The sequence below is a fragment of the Mus musculus genome, chromosome 10, assembly GCF_000001635.26.
Source record: "Mus musculus strain C57BL/6J chromosome 10, GRCm38.p6 C57BL/6J".
In the NCBI taxonomy this organism is placed as follows: Eukaryota; Metazoa; Chordata; class Mammalia; order Rodentia; family Muridae; genus Mus; species Mus musculus.
Genome location: NC_000076.6, coordinates 11148844 through 11173309, shown reverse-complemented (window position 1 = coordinate 11173309; position 24466 = coordinate 11148844). Strand labels below are relative to the sequence as shown.

The window sequence follows — 24466 nt, the reverse complement described above, 5'->3', positions numbered from 1 at the left end:
CCTGCCTCTGCCTCCCAAGTGCTGGGATTAAAGGCGTGCACCACCACACCTGGCTAAAAATATTTTCTGCTTCAAATTTCCCTTAATTTGCCAGGCAGTGGTGGCACACACCTTTAATCCCAGCACTCGGAGGCAGTATTTCTGAGTTCGGAGCCAGCCTGTTCTACAAAGTGAGTTCCAGGACATCCAGGACTACACAGAGAAACACTGTCTCGAAAACAACAACAACAAAAAAAACCCCAAAAAACAAAAAAAACCTCTTATTTATTGATATGTAGGACCTCACATATCTTGATATTTTGTTCTCATTCACTTCTAAATACTTCCTAGCTTCTCTTTTGAATTACCCTTTATACTATTACTCCCTCCCTCAAATATGTGAAAGCATTTCTAGTTACTTTTTATTGGTATCTATTTTTTAATTACATTTATTTACTTATGAAGCAGGAGGGGGTGCATGGCACAGTGCACACTGAGGTTAACTTGTGGGTTCTCTCCATCCAGAAGCTGGGTGCCAGGGACTGAGCTCATATCATCAAGCTTGGCAGGAGTTCCCTCAGCAACCTGATAGCTGGGGTAATTCCACTGTGGTAATAAAACAAGCACTGGAAGACTTAAACCTTAGACTTACTGACTTGTTCATACTTTAGATGTGTACTTGAAGAGAGCACACATTCCTCTGGGGCTGGGCAGTGTTCAGTGAGTGCTGACTACACCACTTTCACCCAAGACACAACAATAGCTGCTTGTTCTGCAGTTGGTAAGGGATAGCAACACCTGCTACTACAATTATAGATTTGCCTATCCTCATAATAAGTCTATCAATTATTGTGATTATTTAGAAACTGTGGTTTTAGTTGTATATGAAAGATTTGAGATTTTATTTTGCATGTTCTTTCTGGACCATTCTTGGCACACACTCTGATATAAAAACTGAATGTACAATATCAATTTTAAAATCAATTAAAAATACGTATGTCCAAGTATGTATTACAATTTAATCATTTTTCTATTTCTAAGTTTTCTGCCTGTTTTTAATTTTTCACTATAAAAGACTAAGATAAATATCTTGTGGGAGAATATTTGTTCATGTCTTAATTTCCTAAAATTTTCCAATTTACTAATCTTCTCAAGGTAAAAATGTTTGCTTAAGGTACATGTACACTGATTGTTCTAGACATGTTCTGCATAAGTCCTTGCTATGTAATGGAACCCATTAAACTCATAGCAGTAGTGTGTGAGAGCATCATTCTGTAATTAACCTTCCTCAGCAAGTACTGGAAGAATCAAATATAATAAAGCAATCACCTTCTACCTTTAATGATGTGAATGCCTGCTAAGCCGTTAAGGGCACAAACTAGTTGTCGGTGGGCCTCTTCACATTCCGTTCCACATTTCTTCTGCAGAGATGTCAGCAACTCTTCCATTGTCATGGTGCTAAAAGAAGAAACAGCTTTCAAAACCAGAATTGAAACCTCCTAGCATTACCTCAGCAGGAAAGTCAGCATGCTGGAATGTCAGGGTGCAGTGCTCTATAGCATTTATATCACACCTTCAGCAGCTTTCATCTCCACTCTTAAAAATGTATTTATGAGTATGTGAGCATCTGAGTACGATGTGCATGTATTTGTGTGTGTGTGTGAGAGAGAGAGAGAGAGAGAGAGAGAGAGGGAGAGAGAGAGAGAGAGAGAGAGGATGAGTATGCACGTGCACACAGACCAGAGTTTTAGGGTGTTGTAAAAAACCTGATATTGTACTGGGACTGCACTCAGTCCTTGGTAGAACAGCAAGGGCTCTGACCTGCTGAACCACTCCCTTCCCTTTCAGTTTTAGTTATGGCTTATACTTAATTGTTACTAATCCAGCAAGTATTCTCCTACTTGATCTGCTTTCTTTTACATTTATTGAAAATGAACAATATGATCTACTTGAAATAGTACAAAGATTACAATGTAGGACTGGGTTTATTTAGAACCACATCTCTACAAATTAATTAGACTTATACTTTACTGTAAATTCAAATTTTAGTTTATAAAATAAAAAATGAGATGTTCTAGTAGTCAAGTCGGATGTTATTTCCACTAGAGAGATGTCTTAAACTACTTAAATAGAAACTATTTCCACAGCAATCTATAATCTGTAAAGCTTTTATCACATTCAGCTTATATTGTATGAATTTATCACCTTTGCTATTTCTGTCTTTAATATACTCAAAAGTTAAGCCCCCATCTTTACAGCCCTTTGACAGACAAGAGAGCTTCTTATAATACCAGGTACTAAACACGGGCCCCCTTTTAAGGTTTAGTCCAATCCACAAAAAGAATTATGGAACAAGACACATCAAAGATTACAGCTAGCACATCCCTCATGTGGAAAACTAGACGTATTATTAAGAGCAAAATTTTTCACCAGGTGTGGGGGTGCCTGCCTTTAACCCAGTACTTGGGAGGCAGAGACCAGCCTGGTCTACACAGAGTACTAGGGCAGCCAGGGCCACAGAGAAAAACCCTGTCTTGAAAGCATAAAAATACATGTGAAGAATCCTCTCTAAGCCAAAAATACAACCACAAAACCTGTTATAAAAGTTTAAATTTTAAAAGAAATGAAAACAATTTTTATGACTCTTTTACAAATGAGGCTCCACAGACACAAAACCATGAAACAACAACAACAACTACTACTACTACTACTAATTTAACTGCTACCTAGCCAGAAATCCCTGAATCAAACTGGGAGTCAAAAGTGCCTAAATACTGCCCACTACTGCACCAAAAATCCCACAAGAGAAGTGAGTTGGTGGTAACACCTCTTCTGGAGTGGCAAGAATTCCCCACGAACAGCCTGTGGATGGCAGCAGGCCTGCCGGAGCCTCAGCAGTGGGTAGAGGATGGAGGAGACAGTTCTCCTGTCCAAGCTGCTGAGCTTCAGGGCCCAGTCAGAGATCTTCCTGAGCTTCACTATGGCATCCTGGCAGCACACCTCGTGCTGGCGGTGATAGAAATGCCTCTCCACCGGGGAAAAATGGAGCCAGTGCATTTCTTCAGTCTGAGGTGGAATCTGGATCTGTATTGGGAAGTTGCAAACAATTTAGCCTGGAATTTTAACTTCATTGCAGCTTTGTTTCCGTAAAACATTTGTTATAGTCAATGAAAGTTTGGCATACTGACTTGGTCAATGACATCTTTCTTTGCAGACCTCCACATTATCTTGGCAATAAAACTGTACAGGTGCTGAGGATTTTTCTTGCAGTATGGATGATAGAGAAGCCGAATCCACCAGTGTTTGACACAATAAGGTTCAATTCCAAGAAAGACCACCAGCCCAAAAAGATCTGTAAAGGAAAAGTCACAGGACACAGGGCTAAATGTTTCTGGATTTATTTTGTCTCTGCATAAGCTCACTCACAAACCACAAAGAGACAGGACTCACCATGAAGTAGGGTGCATCTTGTAGCTTCTTGAATGTGCACATTTTATCCCAGATCAATTTACATTTTTGAGAATCTACTGTGCTCTAGGTTCTGCTTTAATTTCTGGGATACCTAAGATGTAAGAACTACCGCAAAACCTTGCACTTTACTCAAAAACCATCAGTGAACGTCAGTGATTTGCTGTGTTAAGACACGTGCATTAAAGCAAGACTTGTTAAAGGAGAAGAACATGAAAAAACAAAAGTAGCAGCTAATTTCGTATGATTCAGAGAATATGCTCTGACCTAACATCTCTGATGATCTTTCACTACTAACTTCATTTCTAGGGAACTAGTGTAAGACAATAATGAAGTACACACAAAACTTAGTGAATCACCACTCTTAACCACTGTGCCATTTCTCCATGTCTGAGTGAAATTTTCTTTATGCTTTTATGTATCATTAGTTGAAAAAAAAAACACAATATATGCTCTCTTCAAAAGGAATAAAAATTATTTTTTAAAATTTCATGATTTCCAGCCAGAGAAAATCCCATCATGGAGAGGGGAGTTGGAAACACAATCCCTGGAGCCATTGGGTATCATTACCTCCTGGGAAAGGGAGAGCAGACCTCGTGAAGTCAACAACTCTCTAGTGCAAGACCACATACCCCCAAATATTTGGGAGCACAAACTTGTCTTGAAGGATTAAAACCTAGGTGGGTGAGTGAACTGAGAAGAAATAGGGGAGGCAGGTGAATATGATCAGAATACATTGCATGACTCTAAAGGAACTAATAAAACTGTGAAACAAATAAACTACCTATTCCACCATTTGAGGACGGCCAGCAAACATTTTAGGTTTTAATTACTGTTTAGACAGGGCCTTGCTATGTAGCTGAATCAAGTGACTCTGGTAGCAGCACATAGGAATTATGCACTTTTATCTGCAGAAATCAGAGATTTATAGTTCAGATCACGTCAGTCCAATTGTTTAAGTTCTGCTTCACCGAGGTCCTCTAATTATATCTGCTGGAAACAAATTAACAACCTAAAGATGCTTTTCTTCTAGCATAATTCACAGATGTGTATGACTTAGAAATTTATCAGCACACTGCAACTTGTTAATTTTCCTCGTCCACTTTCTCTGTTTCTCTAGGACAACTCTAGTCTAGACCCACAGAGCTAGCATTGCCTGCCTCCATTAATTGCTGCAGCCAAACAGCTGATATCCTACTATAGACTCTGCTCTCTGACAAATCATTCTCTGTTACAATGACAGTCATCTTTTGAAAAATAAATTCATTTACAAGATTAATCTATTACATTGTATCTAAATCCTTCTAATAGTTTCCAAGTTTTCAAAAACTTCCCAAATTTTCAAAATTCAAAATCTGTTTTTCCAAAAGAATAAGAAAAGTACTTTCCTATGGTGTCTAATAGGTCTATTTTGGTTTTCTCTCTGTCTATCCACTCAAGAATGATTGCCCTGGCTCTTGTTCTCTAGCCACACTGACACTTGTTTAAGGTCTCCTGCAGTATTATTACCTTCAAGTGTCAGGCTCCTCTACTTCAGAGAACCCTTGCCTCTCCCATCACTTAGCAGCGCTGCAGAGCTCAACTCAGCTGTCATTTTCTTCAGCGTCCCTTAGATGAAATTTTTCTCTCCCTCATGCTTTCCTTTCTTCTCAGGTTTAAACCTTTGGAACTCAGGTTGAGTTGAGACCTATAGCTATTCTGTGGAATGGGTCCAACAACACTTGGCCAATTTAAAGCAATGGGAGTCCTCACTATGTATCTGACCTCAAGAAAACAAACTGAAGCATCACCCACGTTCCATTTACAAGTTAATTGTTTTAAACTATAAAGAGCAAACTCTAAGTGAAAATACACTTACTAAAGATTCTGACAAAGATCAAGCACAGCAGTACTTTTCCCCGTACGTAAGCTCCTCAAGGATGGTGGCCGTGGAAAGCCTGTATTACCTACCTTCCAATCCTCTCTGAACTGGAGTGCCACTGATGCACCACCGATTAATCCCGCTCAAACGCTGGGCCATTTCCGCGGCCTAATGAAAGAAAATTATGAGCAAAAACAAAACACAGAACTCAGGTGTGTGTTTCCTCATGAAAATGGCCCACTAGCCGGGCATGGTGGCGTACACCTTTAATCCCAGCACTCGGGAGGCAAAGGCAGGTAGATTTCTGAGTTCGAGGCCAGCCTGGTCTACAAAGTGAGTTCCAGGACAGCCAGGGCTACACAGAGAAACCCGGTCTCGAAAAATCAGGAAAAAAAAAAAAGGCCCACTATAGCCCATTTCAGGTAAGATACATCTGCTTTAATCATGAGTCTTCACACTCACTGCTGAATGTCAGACTCAATAAGCCATTACCCAACGCAGTGGTCTCATGAGCCAGAGATGCAGGGCTGGCTCAAGCACATAGAGAAGGAGAAATACCCTGGATGAATACACCCCCTTCACCGCTTGGTACTAGAGAGGTGGGCGTTTGTGCTAGGAGATATGACTCATCAATGCAGTTCAGGTTACAGATTGGTCACTGGAGATATTATAAAGATAAATAACGGGGCTTGGGAGACTGCTCAGTCAGTAAAGTAATTGCTACACAATACTAGGACCTGAAGTTGGATCCTTAGCACCAAAGTACAAAGAAACGTGCACAACAGCAGTTAAATCCTAGCACTGGGAAATGATGGCAGGGTGATCACTGCGTCTGGCAAGCCAGCTAGTCTAGCTGGCTAACTCAGTAAGTTCCAGATCTAATGAGAGACCATCTTAAACAACAGGGTGAAGAGTAACAGAGGAATGCCTGAGGTATACATATACACAGAGATAGCTATAATAAAAATCAATATGTAAGGGCCATTTCCTTTAGCCATTTGCTACAGGCTACTGGAGAACACTTGATTAACCTTCCAATTAGGTGAGAAGATTTAAAGTTCCCTAAGCATAGTTTGCTTTGAACTGTGTCATACACACAGATATCCAAGTAGTCCATACAAAACTATCATCCAGACAATTAGAATAACACAAGAGTATTTAGCAACAAATGTGCCAACACCATCAGTACTGTGGCTTAACTGAATCCCAACTACTGATCCATTCACGTCCTTCCTCTGCACTCGTAAGATGTACAGACTCTTACTTTTACTGTAGGACACTCGACCATCTGAGCTTCATCAAGGCAGATCCTCCACCATTCCACCGCTACCAAGGGGCTGGGAATGGCCATATAGCGCTTCTGGTTCCTCAGGCGACGCCCATCTTCACTATTGCTATGTGGGATATTGACATAGTTTAGTTCTGAACGAAGAACATCATAGGTAATGATAACTATATCTTGTTCTGCCAAAAAATGAGGCTGTAAGAAGCCGTGTTTCTTCACTCCTTGATATACCTGGGAAATAAGCAGCACCAAGAGTTATTACAGAAAACCCTGGCACACGCCAAAGAAATACTCATTTATTTACATTCCTACTGAATTGAGGCCTTTCTAAATTTGCTTTTGGCCATACATACTATAGACAGATTGCACAACTGTCTGGAGAAAGGTTATGCTTTAGTGTGGGAGCCAAGTGACATAAACAACACGAATAGAAATATCACAGAGCAATTGTGACAGCACTGGTGGGACGACCAATCATGCAACTGACAGTTAACTCAGAGGAGCTAATGATTTGGTAAAGTGTCTCGAAAAAAACAAAAAACAAAAAAAGTTTTGAAACAAATACTTTCTTTCAACTGGAAAAAAGGGAAAGAATGTGAGCAGGTCGGTAGATGGAGCGACTCAGCAGGGGTGTGAGAAGCCAGTGGTGTGGGGAGCAGAGCAATCCCAGCTATCATTCATGAGGTATCCTTCCTGCCTCAGACTGTATGAAACACTGTCTCCAAATTTCAACAGCCATACTATTAAGTGCTATTTTTTCCTCACACAGAGGACACAGTGACCTGCTCAAACCTAGGAGCTAAGACTAAAAAGAACTGCCCAATGGCAAAAACTGTGCTTTATTTATTGTTACTGTCTTCATGTCCAACTATGGAAAAACTACACTTCTTGCATGGGAGGAAGGAAGGCAGCCAACAATAACAAGCAATGCCCCTCGGCAAGTTCTTGACCACCTAATTGAACCTACACAGCAAGCCTATGAGAGGCTGCTTTTAGACCTGAGCTCAGCTCCTGGAAAATGCCAAGGACCAAATAAATATCTGAATTATTCTAATGAGGTAATTGAGGCTCCAAAAGACAATAAGATGACAGGTTAAATGGCATCTGCAATTATACTATACCACCCTGGGACTGTATCTTTCTCTGAAATTACAAATGCCTCTACCAACACATTTTCAACTTGATGATTGAGAATTTTAAAAAGCCTTAATAATAATATACTCTCAACTTCTGAAATCTGGAAGTCAAAAAAGAATATAGTTTGTTCTTCTACTTCTTCTTTTCAATATTCTCTTCAAGCTCTGGTATAACCAGTACTAGTATCATAACAAATAATTTTAGTAATATACAAACAGAGGATGATGGCAATATGGCTCAGTGCTAGAATGTTTACCTGACATGCACAAGTCCTTGAGCTCAATTTATTGAAAAAAATGAAGCATGAAAACATTTATTAATGAAGTATGAAAGCTCTTTATTAAGAGCTTTGGGGGGAAAAAGCATAAAAAAAGTAAAATCATACTCATCCAAATGAGCTGGGCAGAGTCCACATGCCATAATGCAGCACTTGGGAAACAGAGACAGGGATACCAGGATTCCAACGTCATCCTTGGAGCTAACTTATCCTGGGTTACACGAGATCTTGCTCAGCCACAATGAGAACTATCACAGATAAGCACCACTGTACAGGTTCTAACCCCTCGCTAGCTGCAGTGCCTTACCAGAACTCGGAGAGATGATGACCTCACGTGCCGATTGATTTCATCCACCCACTGGTGGCAAATGGAGCTCGGAGAGATGATCAGAGTTGCTCTTGTTGATACTGGCTCCATCGCAACAAGACAGTGGGGGCAGTAAAAAGGCTTAACCTTCAGGTTTTTCTCCTCATAATTCACACACTTTGCATGCTGCCACAGGTGACACTTCAGACATTGAACTCTTGGCTTGTGGCCAATTTGATCAAATTCACCACATATACACTCAAAGCGGTAATCAGAGGTTTCACAAGGACTTGAAGTGTTAGACTGTGCCAACTCCTCGGCAGCAGGGTTTGGCGACTCAGCACAGTCTTTTGCTTCTTGGGTTTGCTTGTCTTCAGAGACACATGTATTTTCTGACACATGAACATCAGTACTTGCACAGACTCCAGCAGCTGGAGCATCACCTTGGGAATCCAGATGAACAGACTGACCCTTTCCCTTTTTAGTTAGTAAAGCAGGCTTCTTCAACTTACTCCGGCTTTTTCCCGCCTTACAGTAATAATAGTAAGGCTCATCGTCATCAGAAGTGTTTGATGGCAGGTACTCAGAATCTGCATCCTTGTTCACTGATTTCCTCAATTCCTTCTCAATTTTCCTTGGACTCCCTACTGCCTATGAAAAGTATTCTTTAATTAACATGTACCAATAAAGTTATAATTGTGAAATTAAACTCTAAACTTTATATACATATATCCTTTACAAACAAAGTCAATAGTGTCTTTACCACCCTTTACCCAAGGACACTTGTTCATGATAAACATATTCTAATTTACCCTCTGAAAGACCTCTCTCTGTAACCTTCAGAGAAGCAAAGGTTCTACTTGATCCCTGTACAGTGCTGATGAGAAAGAAGGTAAGCTATCCCTTTGTTATTAACATTTTCTGATTTAAAGTCTGCTTAAATCAAGCAAAACCAGAAATTTAGAGTACATACAACTCCAAATCATCAAGTACAAATAAAGCGAAGGGTGATTACTATTTGTTGCCATCGGTACACAGACTTTTATCTTTGCCTTTCTATGGGTGTCTCTTGTCATTATGGTTTGAACATCAGTTCCAGGCCAGGCATTGTCTCTGAACAGGAAGTAAAAGCACACTATAGAAGGGCTTACAAAGAGCATGTCAGAGAGTCGGAGTGTGACAGCCAGGTAGGTGATAGGAAGAGCTCCCCCAAAATGGGGTCAGAATTGAGGGCACACAGAAGAACCAGGATATTAATACAGAACAATGGCCCTGGTTAGAGGTCCCAGCTCCTGGTGCTGTGCGTGCTTGGGCACAAGCTGGACACTCTCTGCTCTGAGAGATGAACTGTGCCTATTTTCTCTACTATCTCTTACAGTAGCCAAGCAAAAGGCTTTCATACTCTGATTTGTCGTCATTTTTTCCTTAATGGTGTTTACATGTACTGTGTCTATTTTTCTAAAAGCAAATTGAAATTACTAGCCAAATGAAAACAGTTTTATAGAAAAATATTAAAGTTTTACAGGATGACGTCATTGGGAACATGATAACTTTATATAAAAGACTTGAGGCATTTATACATAGGTATACACAATTTGAGGCATTAACATTTCTAAAGCTGGGAGCAAGGTTTGTAAATACAGACAGCATCTTAACAATAGACAAGTTACCTTAAACTTTAAGGTAAACCAACTAATTTTAGAGTTGATTCCATTGAGTACTTCTCAGGGTTGAATGGTAACTAAAATAGTTGTTACTCTTGTGACACATTCAGAAAGTAGGACTGTTAAGTCCGTCATTGCCACAGTACCTTTTCTCACTCATTTCTGACTTTTGTCACTAAGCTCTGAAAGCTTCAGTGGCAAGGCAGGACCTAATCATTTATTCTGTAAGGCGTTGTATATGAGTACATGCACTTAATAAATGATGTTACCTGCTTTTTTGTTTTATCAAATACATCTTCTTTGTAATTCTTCCCCAGTGTAAAAGTCCCAGAGAAACCATGGCCTTTGATCTGTTTCACAAGACCTTCAAAGATTAAACATTTCAACATCCGCTTCAGAAGACCCCGGTTCCGCTGAACATCATATCTGAATATGGAGCTGACATACTTATAGATAGAAAGAATAGAAACTCCTTTCTTCCCATTCATTTCTTTCACAGCTGTCAGGATCATCACACGTGTAGCTAAATGTACAGTAGATAGACAAAAGGATATGATAATTATTCAAAATAATTGATATGAAATTCAATCTTAATCTTTATTAAGGACTGGGTACAAATAAAAGACTTAATACAACCTAGTATTCTGAAGAATATGTAATAAAAATTTACCTTGAATTAAGAAAAATTACTGTAGTAGAAATAATTTAACAAAGCATTATTTAGGCTAATTGTTAATTTGATGACACAACAATCATTCAAATTATAAAATAACAATCTCTTGAATATCCTAGTACATGTTATGCTACGATTCCTAAGAAAATCCATCTGCTAAAAAGAATTATAAAAACTACACTTGAAATTAAACAAAACTGAAGAAACTGAAGCATATATAATAGGCTAACCAGGTAGTACTGGGACCAATTCTTTATATTTGATGTAACTTGTAACGATGCTCTGTGTTAAATACAAACAAATGGAAAAAAAAAAAACCAAAAGCCCCCCAAAATTGAAACCTAGTGCTTACTATTAATATCTTTATAAGAATAACATTTTAAACTACAGTAAAATCACTGTAAGAAGTCACGTGAAGAGACCACACTTACGAGGGCAGTGAACTTTCTCTTTTGGTTCATATTCTGTATCCTGGATTTCTCTATTTTTCACTTTTTCTCTAGGACAGTGAGTTGGGATGAAATAATTTACCACTTTTCCCTGAAATACATAATTTTGGTAGTTGAAATATTTGTTATAATCATCCCTTCTATTAGAAAAATAGAATAAGTCGGGCGTGGTGGCGCATGCCTTTAATCCCAGCACTCGGGAGGCAGAGGCAGGCGGATTTCTGAGTTCGAGGCCAGCCTGGTCTACAGAGTGAGTTCCAGGACAGCCAGGGCTACACAGAGAAACCCTGTCTCAGAAAAAAAAAACAAAAAAAACAAAAAAAAAAAAAGCATATACTCATATGCAACTGGGAGATAACTAAATGTCATTCATTATATATCAATGTTTCCACTTTGGAGCTTATAACGAACCATCATGTTTTAATTTGTATACTCTAAATTTCCTAAATGTAGGGAATTACTGAAAGTAACTTTTAAAGACACAGTTAAAAATAGAATTGAAACATTAAATTTAAAATAACGAAAGTTCAGAAATAAAATATGTAATGAGTTTAATTAAAAATCTCTCAACGATGCTAATACTTTAACTCATATATAGTGTCTTTTTAAAAATAAGATTTATTTGTGTTTTCTGTGGAAGGGAATTTTGTATACATGTACATCTGTATATCATATGCATACAGTGCCCACAGAGGCCTGAAGAGGGAGAGGCATCAACTGGATCTAGAGCTACAGATGGTTAGTTGCCCCATGGGTGGGTGCTGGAAATCCAGCCTGGGTCCTCTAGGACAGCAGCCAGAGCTCAGGGCTCCTAACTGTTGAATCTTTTCTTCAACCTCCCCTATCATAGCTATATATTTATATAAGTTTATAAAAATGTATTTATATGTATATATAAACATATATACAAAGATATATAAAGATTTTTCTTTACTATTTACTATTGAAATCACAAAGGTTCATTATGCATACATGAATTTATTAACATATTATATAAATATTAAAATTGTGGGCCCAGTGGTTCCTAGAGATTCTTAACTAGTTTAACCTTTGATTGGTAGGCTAAATTCAGCACGATTTAACGTGCTGGCTTCCGATTTTACTACTGGGAGGTATAGGAAATTATATTTTGTGAACTCTAAAATTCAGATATTTATACAAAAACTACTCCATCTAACAATCTATTAATACTAAGCTATCAGTCAATCACTAAGTTCTACTTAACAGAATCTGAGATCTGTAATTAAACAGACAGTTCTTCATTCAGTGACAATATTGACCTTCTAGTGTTGACAAGATATGTGACGCACTAACAGGACTTACTGTAAAAGTCCTGCTAATTAGTTGGAAGACTGATAAACTTACTACTGTATATTCCCTTACTAGTTGGTCTTCATCACTTAAGAAAACCTCCCAGGAAACCAAAGTCCCATTCTCTGCAGTTACTTGCAGGTAACCAACCCTGAATACAAGCCATTTTCACACCACCACAGTAGGGGTTGACGCAAGAACCGAGCAAATGCTCAGTGCTCACTGCACGGCCTCCTGACATCCTTTGCTCCTATTCTCTGGAGCACGGCATTTCTCTGTACCTCAGGAAGGGTGAGAGCGTCCTGCTTGACGTCTTGTCGGGTATGTGTCAGAATCAGAGCCAGAACCTCCACTGTCTTTCCAAGACCCATCTCATCTGCTAAGATTCCACCAAGCAACTGTGGACCCGCATGTGGGAAATCTCGAATGATGCTAAGAGAAAATACAACCCAAGAAACATTTAAATAAAATCCTGTCTTTTATTAGTTCCCAAAGAGAACTGAAGAAATGAATGCAACTTTAAGTTTACTGAAACTTCATTTAGGAGGAAACAAGTCAAAGTTCCAAATCCTACCTAACAGGAATAAAATAATAACAATAATTGAGCAGACAACTAAGTACATAGAAATAAGAATGGTGCTAGTACTTAATCAACATTTATCTCATCTATAATTAAAGAGAAATGTTATGCGGTCTAGCAAGATGGCTAAATAGGCAAAAGTGACTGCCACCAGTCCTTATGATAAGCATGATAAAACACAGTCATCTTCTACCTTCAATGGTATGCCATGCTACCCCTCCATCCTTGGCCACAGAATAAATATATGCAATTTTATAACATTTTTAGAAGGCAGGATTTTCCCTCTATGGTCTTTATGAATCTGTGATTAAAAATATAAAAGATAATAAATACTGATTCACTAATTATGCTCAAAGATCATCACATTTCTTAAATCTATAAATTGATAATTAAAAGTATAAAAGTTGGCCTTTATAAAAAAAAACGACATTACTTGAGACATAAATCTAATCTCTCCTTTACTCTCTAGCTCTCAAGGACTGGGATTAAAGGCATGCCTCACCATGCCCAGTCATCTCTGTCAATCTTGATAGCTCAGCAGCTACAGTCTATTATAACTGTATTCACTGAGAAAATGGCAAGTGCTTTTTAATTTAAGTCTATCCTAACTGTAGAAATATATAAGACTTTTAGTACTCCTCAATACTGAACACTGTGTTAAATTCTCATAGTTTTTTCTGTATATATTTTATAAAAATCAGACATAAAAGATTTTGCCTTACCAGCCTGTATATGGATTATAGTAGAGTTTCAAGCCATCAGGTGTAACAATTTCTCGCCATAAGAAGTGCAGGGAGTTATCTAAAGAGAAGTATAAGTTATAAGAGCTTTTGTTTTGATTTTTTTTCTCCTGTCAATAGTGATACTAAGATAAACAAAATGGCATGGGACACTGATTCAGAAGACTCACATCCTTGGGAAGGCTCATTTGGGAAATGCCACAGAGTTGCCTCTCACAGTATTCCTCTAATACTATTTGTCAGTTCCCTTTGCTTTTGCACAGACTCATAAGCCAGTAATAACACAGAAGAGCAAAGCACAACACACAGCTAAGGGGGAAAACTAATATATAGCACCAATTCCAACCTGGTAAGGGTTTTCTGCATTTGCTAAGTGCAGACGTGTGTCTCTGTGTCTCTGTGTTTACTATACTTTAATTTGAGGGCTTTCTGAAAATTAGTAGAAACTGGAAATGATAGCCAAGTAAAGGGAGTTGGTCCTTACTGAAACTGGCCTTGGGGACTGTTTCTAGTCCTGGTCCCCTCTCCCTGTTTTAGAATACGAGAGGAGGAGCTCCTCAGCTGCATGTCACTGCTGCAGTGTACACACTGTGAACACACACAATATGCTCAACGACTAAGACTACACTGAATAATCAACGAATTACCTTCAGTACAAAACCAATGTGCAATTATGTACTTACTTTACACCATTACAACTCAATAATTACACAATCAAGTACTGATATCTAAGTTGGATGTAATCCTTCCCAAACACTTGCGGCTAAAGTCTGCTCTACCATAGCTGGCTAAGATGTATTTGATAGCATTCCTCTACTTCTGAAACAAGGTATTTCGTCCCTCTAGACACCTAATGTCTACTCAGGTCCAAAGCCATCAGGCTAGTCATCCTTGCACTGAACCATCCCACTCAGTGATTCTCTGGAGATGATTTTCTCAGATATGCTCTGTCACTCTGGTGGAAGCCTGACAAGAACTGGTTGTTGACTCCAAGTTTACAGATTTGTCAAAATACATCAAATATTACCTTTAAGATCAAACTGTTTTGTTGTATGTAAGTTATTCCTTGTGGAAATTATGTATCCGAAAATTATTTTATTTTAGAGAAAAAATAATATGGTCTATGTGGGACTTTATAGGACTAACAATTTCCCAAACAAATAATAATGAGGAAAAGACTGAATGAGAGCTAGGCAGCAAAACATACAGATTATGAAACTTTACCAAGAGCATCCAACTCCACAGTTAGATGTTGATTTCAGGATAGGGGAAGAGAATGAAGAAGAATATGAATGAATGAGAATGTAGAAGATAGGGAAATAGAGATGAGGAAGGTAATTTGGAGAAGACAAATGTATTGGTATTAACAGGATAAAGAGCAAGAAGAAATAATACTGCCTATCAATTGATAATTCCTAAAAGGAAAACTTAAAAAAAAGTTAGGTTGCTAGAATATTTGGAAGAAATTATCTGTAGTTAGCTAAAAGTAAATCTATACAAGAAGAATCAGAACTAGTTAATAACTCATTGTACAGAGTCAGGTAAAAATCTCAGAATTTGTCTACTCATTTAAAAACAGTGCCAGCCTAGTGCTGCATACTTTTAAGTCCAGTGCTTAGGAGGCAGGGAAATGAATTCTAATTAGAGCTTGAGGTCAACTTGATCTACACAGTTATTGAGTTCCAGAATAGTCAAGAGTTACCCCAAGATTGTGCCTCAAAACCAAACAAAAGTTATGACTAAAGTACACCCCTGCAATGAATCTCTTGGCTTTATTGATTTTGTGGGGAAAGCAAAAAATATAAACTAGGAAAATTAGTCACATTTGCAAATCTGCTGTCTGTTGATAATATTTACTGTCAAGTTAGGAAGTTTCTTACATATAATTAACAAAGTTCTAAAAGCACTTCTTTGTAAGCAAGTCATGATTCTTCCTCTCCCTTCCCCCACCCCCACCCTCTTCCTCTCCTTCTCTCCTTTGAGACACCAAGGCACGTAGCCCAAACAGGCGACCTGGAATCCACACCACAGCCTGGGGTGACTTGAGTCCCCATCTTCCTGCTACTACCTTCCAAATGAAATTACAAGCAGGGACCATGACTTCAATTTATTTCTTTTATACTTTTCATACATTCCCATTAAGGCTGAAGGAAGAAGTAGTTTAAACTTTTACAAATAAGAAAAGTCACATATTAATTTATCTAGGCATCTATTCTGAAAGACAGAAAATTATTCTCCTTTCAGTATGATTACTTGCCGTCACCCCAATACATGCCCCACTATTAACTATCTGTAACACGTCCCTCCTGATAAGCCCTTCTTTAAGCATCTTATACTTGCCAGCAGGAGGAGCGCTTCTGAACTGCTCTTGCTGCAGCATCCAGTTGACTGCCTCTCTCTGGTAAGGTCTCAGGACCGGAATCAACGCAGGGTGCTGGACGTCCACTTGGACTGACCGTGTTTCTTGCTGGTGTGTTTGCTTCACAAAGTGATAGAGCTCATCAATATCCTGACCCTCGGGCTCGCTCTCTGAACCCTCCTCCTCTTCTTCCAGCACATCTGTATATCCAACAAAGGTATATAACAGAGTCTGCATTGTAAGCCACAAGCAATTGTTTCTTTTTAAACCCTTCCCACGTGTGTTTTTAGACACTTTTCAATAATCTCTGGATTGGTCTCACCCCTAAGAGCCTCACGGCTCAGTTTTCTTCAAGGAGCTGGGAATGGAGATGCATGTGCTATACAAGGCTTGCTAACCACTAGTCCTTATTCCAGGAAACCCCACGCAGCCAGCCAGCTCCACAGTCCTGTTCTGTGTATTCCATGACTGGAAATCCCTCTTCAAAAAATATTCACCTATGCATTCTTTAAAAGCATTCAAATGCTGCATGTCATCTATTTTCTGCTCAGTGCTCATGTGTTATTTTATACTTTGACTGTAATATATCTGCTCTTTCAATCACCTGTGTACTTGTCACAGAACCTCAGAGACACTGACATGTTCTGCTCTTATAAGTATTTAATAAATATGGGTAACTGAGTATGAATTTCACCTGTTATTTATAAACTACTTTATCACTTTTATATCTTAACATTAAAAAAATCCTTATATTTCATAGAAAATCCTAGTGCACACCTTTAATCCCAGCACTCGGGAGGCAGAGGCTGGCAGATTTCTGAGTTCGAGGCCAGCCTGGTCTACAAAGTGAGGACAGCTAGGGCTACACTGCGAAACCCTGTCTCAAAAAAACCAAAAAAAAAAAAAAAAGGTTTATTAATTTTTCAGGTCGAGAAGGAAGGGCAGGCCTTTGGTAGCAGCAGGAATTAGTGAAGAGACATGCTGAAAGATTAATTAATGTAAGCATGTCAGGCTATCCCATTTTACTACAAATACAAATGCCCTGTAGAAGATTCACACTGTAACTTAAACAAAATGAAAATCCCACACACACTTGAGTTAGTCTTTCAATTTGTGCTCAAAGAGCACAAATGCATCTAATATGCTCAATGACTAAGAGTGTTCTGAATAATGTACAAATTATTTTCAATACAAAGTATCACATAGGATTATCACAACCACACAGAGAAATTATACACTTATCTCTTACTATTGCAACAACAAAATAATTAATGTGATCAAGCATTGACAGCTAAGCTTGAAGTTGTCCTTCCCGGACACTGGCAGTGTAGGCGTGTACTCCAACATAGCTGGCTAAAATTCTTATAACTGAAAAAAATACTCTAGATGGATTTGATAGCATTTCTAATTATGAAACAAGATATTTTCTTTCCTGTAAATCTCTAACTTGCAAAGTCACTATTACTAGTATTGTGAAGTTTTGAAAGAATGAGCTATGGCAACCATGTACCCACTATGTTCAAAAAAAGATTTTCAAAACACTCTAACATGACAATGTATAGGGCTGAGGCTATAGCTCAGAAGTGTAGCCCTTGCATGTGTGCAGTTCTGGGTTTGACATCTAGCACAAAAGGAAAAAGAAGAAAAAATGTTTTAAAAAAAAAAACCCAAAAAAACCAAAACTAAAACCAACACCAAAAAAAGCAAGACAAAAGAAAGGAATGAGAGAAGAAAAATTATACCTGAAAACACAAGCACCTTAAATTCTCCATTGTAATTTGGAGAACCAAGCTGTTTCTCCAGCAGCAGAGCTAGGTGCCCCCTCAGTCACTCCCCATGTCTATCTGTGGCAGAGAGTATTGAACCAACAGCGCTTTTTGTTTGTTTTATCTCTCCCACTGAGCTACATTTACTAGTATTCACAGGCCTTAGGTGCATGCTAACCACGAATTGCATGTCCTGCCAACAACCCACCAAGCCACCTGTTCCTTATAGGACTGTACCTCTTGAGCTTCTTTATCAGACTGCAGGGAAACAGACTAAAGGCCAGCATAATCTCTGACTACTGAAAATTGTTGCAGAATAGCCAAGAAAATCCATCAACCAGCTTCATAAAAATTTTGTAGGAAGCTAAGAAATAAATACATAAATAAATAGAAATTCAGCTAGTTTAGATGTGTTCTGAGTGGCTTTTAGCTTTTTTGTCTACTGCTTTTACAAACATTTCTGAATGCTGGGCACGACACTAAGCAATTACAGTAAAAAAGCAAATTGTTATCAGTAAGGCATTTCAGAGTTTGTCACACAGCAGTGCATCAAGAGCACTCAAGTTTCTTCATTTTACTACTTGTTTTTCAGGCTGCTATGTGTACAAGTTGAGGAGAAACTGGCAATGCTAAAATGCAACTGTAATTCTTACTTTGGTAATTACCTGGAATAATGAAATTATGTAACTTTTCCATCACTCTCTTCATGAGCTGATTGAACTTTTTCATTCTGGAACCTGCATCACTCATGAAGTCTAGTCTTGTTAGGCCAGCTTCCAAAATGTAAATTCCAACCTACAAACAATTAACACACAGAACGTTTTACTGGGAGTATACAATTCTTTATAAGGACACAGAAAGGCTTTTTCAGACTCTTTCTTTCTTTCTTTCTTTCTTTCTTTCTTTCTTTCTTTCTTTTTCTTTTGTAACGTATATGGTGTTTGTATCTGCATCTATATCTGTGTACCACATGTGTGCAGTGACCATCGAGGCTATACAAGGACAGTGGTGACCCAGGGACAAGAGTTACAGATGACTGTTAGATGACATGTGAGTGCTGGGAATTAAACTCTGCAAGTACAGCCAGTGCTCTTAACCACTGAGCCAGTTTTCCAGTCTCCAGATTCACAATTTTAAAGGTTTTAACAATGTCTGCTCCACAAGCAGAAGATATACTTTTATTTTCATTAATTTCGTTCTATAAATATCTGATGCATTATTTATTAGAAAAATGAAAACAAAAAGACTCCCTTAAAGGGGACCAAAACACAGTGTGATGAGAACCTCAACTCTACCCACCAGGACACTGGTTTCTGAACCTAATGGGCATCTGAACAATCAGTGAAGCATGGTACAAGGAGGCTTTCCTAGCTCAGCCTTTTGAGGTTATGTTTGGGATTCCTTATAATGGATCAACCCAGTCATAGGAAGTAAAAGTGGAAAAAAACAGACTTTGACTATGGTAAGTATCTTAACTTACAAAACAATGGAGCTGTTGAATCCTAAGAGTGGAAATATTCAAATTTAAGTAGAGACAATGATATTTAGGAGTAAAAGAAATTTAGGAAACATAACTTTTATTTAGCCTCATATGTTTTTATTTTTAAAATGGAAAGTCTATGAAGTAGTCTAAATAGTTTAATTTTTAAGATTTCTAATGGCAAACAATGCATTTTCTTCATTTCTCCAGCAATCCTGGGCTAATTCCCTAATGACTGAAATCCTTCATTTTTTCTGCTGAAATTTTAAGAATCCAGCAACATTACACTGGAACAAGTGGCAAAGATTCCATTTCAGAACCGTTCATATTTGCATTCTGTTCACCTGGAGATGGCTTAAATATTTACATACTTAGCCCAATCAAGGTCAGGGAAAATGGAAGACATTACGACATGGTTTTAAGGGTAGAATACAGACACATAGGCTATGATTTCTTACTTTCCTGCTCTCAGCAAAATTCTGGTCCTCAAAATCAGTAGGCAGGGAATTGCAAGGTTGAGATCCACTGTCCAGGAAAAAGTTAATTGCTGTATAATGCTTTTAAATGTTCTCTTATTCTTTAGGTTAGTCAGAAATAAATCTATGGCCATTCCACCCTAAACACACCAGATCTCCTCAGAAATAATAATTAGCCTACAGATATAATTTCTTTTGAGAAATAAGAAAAACATTTCAGTGACACAAAGATGAAACAATTTCTTAGGGTTTTTCTTTCCGCCTTTAGTGTGTTTCAAGCAGTGTCTTAGGGTTTTACTGCTGTAAACAGACACCATGACCAAGGCAACTCTTATAAGAACAACATTCAATTGGGGCTGGCTTACAGGTTCAGAGGTTCAGTCCATTATCATCAAGGGAGGAGTATGGCAGCATCCAGGCAGGCATGATGGGGGAGGAGCTGAGAGTTCTACATCTAGTTCCAAAGGCAAACATGAGAAGACTTGCTTCCAGGTAGCTAGGACTAGGGTTTTAAAGCCCACACCCACAGTGACACACCTACTCCAACAAGGTCACACCTCCTAATAATGCCACTCCCTGGACCAAGCATATACAAACCATCACAAGTAGCCAAAAGAAAAAAGAAAATAGATACACTGGGCAAGGATATGTAGTACCATGCCTGGGACTTAAAAACCTTCTCTATGCATCCATGCATTCTTTCTGAATGGACTATCAGAGATGGGGAAGAGGAAACCAAAAAAAGCACAGACAGAAGGACAGAATATGTTTGGGAGACAAATTTTGGAATTTCAGGAACCAAATAAAAAAATAGTGACAAAGGGTAAAATTCATGACATATGATAGCAAGTTGTTAAGTCAGAATAGCAAGGTTACACTTAAGTTTTACAATCAGGAAATTAAGTCACATTTCAAATACACCATTTCTGAAACAAAATAGATGAAAGATTTGAAAATAGAAGGTATTATAATGCAAGATGGTGAGAACCAAAGCAGTTAACAGAGCACAGAGGCAGGAAGAGAAAACCAGGAGAGTCTCCTTAGGGAAGCACAGCCTGGCTAGTTGGGACTGGCAGGAAGACACAGTTTTACAGTTACTTAAAGCCCCATACAAAGTTATTCTTTGAAACTTAATAACGGGGGCTTACTGCTGGGTTTTGAGACTTTCAAAGTTAACATCAATGAATTACCAGTGTAGAACCTTACACAACACCACAGACCCTGAGTACCTTGATTGTGTGAGTGCCGTCTGGTCTCTGGTAGAGTTTTATTCCTCTTCTCTTCTGTAGCCAGGCCAAATCCTGTAACATGTCACTACTGAAGGAGGATTCCACTCGGATTCCCTTGCTACAAACACCGGCTGATCCTTCAAGAACATTTTCTTGTTTCTCTACATTTTTACATTCTGAATGAACATAGATCAGGAACTGACTGCTTGACTCTGAAGGACTCAATGTAAAAGTCCTTTCAGAAAAATGTTCAACTAAACTCTCTTTGGGGAGAAGCTGAAGAGCAAAATCTCCCAGAAATGCTTTCCAAGAATTATCCACACGATAGGGAGAAACTGTAACATTCAAAGTCACAGACAAACGGGTCTCTTCCTCGGTGGCCTCTAAGACGCTCACAGTCTCTGAACGCCTCTTCTTATCTCTGTGAAGTGCACTCTCAGGAGGGCCTTCATCGATGATGATGCAATCAGAAGAAGAGTCTGCATCTGAACAGGCCTGTTCCCCGACCGTCATGGTGAGCGGCTCACTCCTCAGGTCCTCATGCATGTTCCAGTGAAGCTGCTGTTGCCTTTCTTCATCGACCTTCATCGGGGGAGCACGTTTCCTTCGGCTGCTCATTTTCACGCTTCCACTTTCTTGATAAGTAAATGTGAATTCTAAATGACAAATGGAATAGTTGGTGTGAGGCAGGATAAAGACAGGAAAACTAAGAGAATAGAGTCCATACAGTCAAGTCTGGTTAAAGCCTCTGGCTAACTGCAAATCTAGACTCCAGGAAAATTAACAATGTACATCTGCTGTGAAGGTTACCAACACTGAGGTGATATATCTTTTATGAGGAAATAGTTCCAAACAAAAACATAAACATTGCAATATTCAGGCTTACAGCCCTAATGTGCACAAACCTAGGCTGGGCCTCACTCCTCTACTGGATATTTTCTAGGACTCTCACACACAAGACTCTGACTTTCATTCACAGTGAAAATATCCTCATTTCATGAAGCACATCCTAACCCAGTTCCTTATCTTAACAATAACCCTGTGATACTAGGCACATTCCTCAGTAGCCCTTACACAAAACTTAAGTCTGTTATATAATGTGAACTCTTCAAAATAGGTAAATTGATAAGAAGACTTAAGTCAAGTAATAGCTGCTGTGCTTTGGCTATAAAAGCTCCTCACAGATTACATGTCAGAACTGAGATGGGGCCTAGGAGTAGGGAGTCCGATGCTGGTTGCTGAGCCTGGGGGACCAGTCTTGTTTCCTATCCTGTCTGTTTTCTTATCTACCCAGGTGTGAGCAACAAGGTGTGACCAAGCTGCTGCAACAAGAACACCCCACTGTGTCTTCCCATCAGAAGGGATTGGTAATTGGTCACCTCAAGGACAAAACTAACAGGTAAGAAACACTTTAACCATGATCTCATGTATCAAATGCTGTGACAGTTTCACTCATGTTTGGTAGAAATTTTCAGTTAAGAAACAATCCCATTAAAGAAGACAAATTATAATACTATACTTGATGGCCAACAACTAGGAAGACAAACCTCTCACTACATCAGAAATAAATGCCTGTCTCACATGTTAGTTGTATTTAACCCCACACCACTGCTCTTTTAATTCCAATGAGCTTGACAATCCCAAAGCGTTAACAAAACTTCGATCGATCCTTATACAGAGGAGGGAAGAACACACACACACACACACACACACACACACACACACTAGTTTTATGGATTAACAGTGTGATTGGCAGGGAGTATCACTATTCAAAGGTTTGGACCAATTGGAATAGGTGTGGCCTTGTTGCAGTAAGTGTGTGACTGCAAGAGCTGCCTGGAAGCCAGTATTCTGCTAGCAGGCTTCAGATGAAGATGTGGAGTTCTAAGCATCTTCTGCACCATGCCTGCCTGGATGCTGCCATGCTCCCACCTTGATGACAATGGACTGAACCTCAGAACCTGTAAGCCAGTGCCAATTAAATGTCATCCTTTATAAGACTTGCCTTGGTCATGGTGTCTATTCACGGGAGTAAAACCCTAACTGAGACAAAGAGTAAAAGCTTAGACAAAGAATAAAGTGGTGTTAGCGATCATGGGACCTAGGCAAATACAGGAGCAAAGGCAAACACGTAGGAGAAAAACATAGACTTGCCATGATAAATTCAAGCCAAGTGGATTAAAAGGCACCACGGTGAAAAGGCAAGACTGTAAACAATACCGTTCCTCCCACAGGGTACCTTAACCAGAAACCAACATCTTCGTTCACCAACCTAGCGCTACCTGCAGCGTCAAAGTGCACACAATGCACAGGAGCCAGGGCGCTTCTGCAGGCGACTGTAATGCTTGAGAGTTTGCCAGCCTAACTTGGCGGCCTCTGCATCCCTCCCAGCTACCTGTCGTCCCACGCACCGCCAGCCTGCAAGGCAAGTTATCCTCGAAGAAGGAGCCGGAGGGACAGCTCGTGACAGGGCCTCAGCACGCAAGCGTGGGCAGCAAGCACCCGTCCCACGCGAGAAGGGCTCGGCCCACGTCCGGGCTGGGGCCGAGCCGCGGGGCCTCGCAGGGCCGATCACTCCGGATCCCGGAGCTGCGCAGGAGCCCTCGGAGTTTCCCTGACGCGCAGAGCCAGCCTCCCTCCGCCGCGACTCTAACCCCAGAGCCCGCACGCACCCTCACCTACCTCAGCCGCTCTGCAGGCACCTGTCGCCGGGCCCGGCCCTCCTCGCAGGCTGCAGATCCCGGGCCCACAGTCGCCACACTCACCTGCGGGAGTTGCGCATGCGCGCTGCACGCTGGGTGAAGCCTGGCACCCAGGCCGGAAGCCGCCAGCGCCAGCTGAGGAGGCCAGCAGGAGCGCTCGCTCCAGGCGAACGCGCAGGACCAGTCGGGACGCTCCGCCCCTCTTTCCGGTGTTGGCTTCAAAAAGCACCTCTGCGCATGTCCCGTCCCTGAGGTCCCGGTAGAAGACGGTTTAAGTCTCGCGGTGGTTGTGCCTCTCTCTTTTCCCCGCCTCCCGTGGCTTTAGCAAATGCAGGATGGGCGGGGCCCGAAAGAAGGGGCGGGACCTCTTGCCAGAGAGGGCGGGGCTCTTTGCCAGAGCGGTAGGCTTGATGTGAGTTGTGGTTTTCATAAAAAGGCAGAAAGTTACATAAAACGGAATTCACGATGCTGAGCAATTATAATACCCAAACAAATATACAATTAATCCACTAAACCAAAAGAATTCGATCTGCTAAGGAAAAAAAAAAAAAAAAAAAAAAAAGGCAGAGACGATGTCTTCAAAAGGAACTGAGAAAAATGAAGCCAGAGAGAAATTTATTCTTGCCAAGAAAATTACTAAGGCTTTAAATGTTTAAACGTTTTAAGAGAAAAAAAATTATACAGCTATGCTGAAGCAGGCCTCCCAGTATCTTTTCCAAAGGG

At 39.8% G+C, this 24466-nt stretch overlaps 1 protein-coding gene across 6 annotated transcripts in view; it reads right to left on the bottom strand.

Moving 5' to 3' along the window:
* Shprh (SNF2 histone linker PHD RING helicase) overlaps positions 1 to 24038 on the bottom strand; it is a 68324-nt gene extending 44286 nt beyond the window's left edge. For 3 of the 6 annotated variants that reach the window (NM_001077707.1, NM_172937.3, NM_001284354.1), the window contains exons 1-14: positions 23724 to 23880; positions 21042 to 21697; positions 18522 to 18651; positions 16072 to 16290; positions 13714 to 13792; positions 12693 to 12843; positions 11083 to 11191; positions 10248 to 10501; positions 8315 to 8965; positions 6573 to 6824; positions 5398 to 5476; positions 3168 to 3331; positions 2807 to 3063; positions 1316 to 1437 (exon numbers count right to left, since the gene is read on the bottom strand). In NM_001077707.1, coding sequence (NP_001071175.1) covers positions 1316 to 1437; positions 2807 to 3063; positions 3168 to 3331; positions 5398 to 5476; positions 6573 to 6824; positions 8315 to 8965; positions 10248 to 10501; positions 11083 to 11191; positions 12693 to 12843; positions 13714 to 13792; positions 16072 to 16290; positions 18522 to 18651; positions 21042 to 21659 — 3085 coding nt within the window. In that variant the 5' untranslated portion in view covers positions 21660 to 21697; positions 23724 to 23880. Of the gene's footprint in view, positions 1 to 1308; positions 1438 to 2806; positions 3064 to 3167; positions 3332 to 5397; positions 5477 to 6572; positions 6825 to 8314; positions 8966 to 10247; positions 10502 to 11082; positions 11192 to 12692; positions 12844 to 13713; positions 13793 to 16071; positions 16291 to 18521; positions 18652 to 21041; positions 21698 to 23723 lie in introns of all 6 variants that reach the window. The other 3 variants (XR_871438.3, XR_380065.4, XM_006512740.4) reach the window with 3 other exon arrangements.
* Positions 24039 to 24466: the final 428 nt, after the last annotated feature.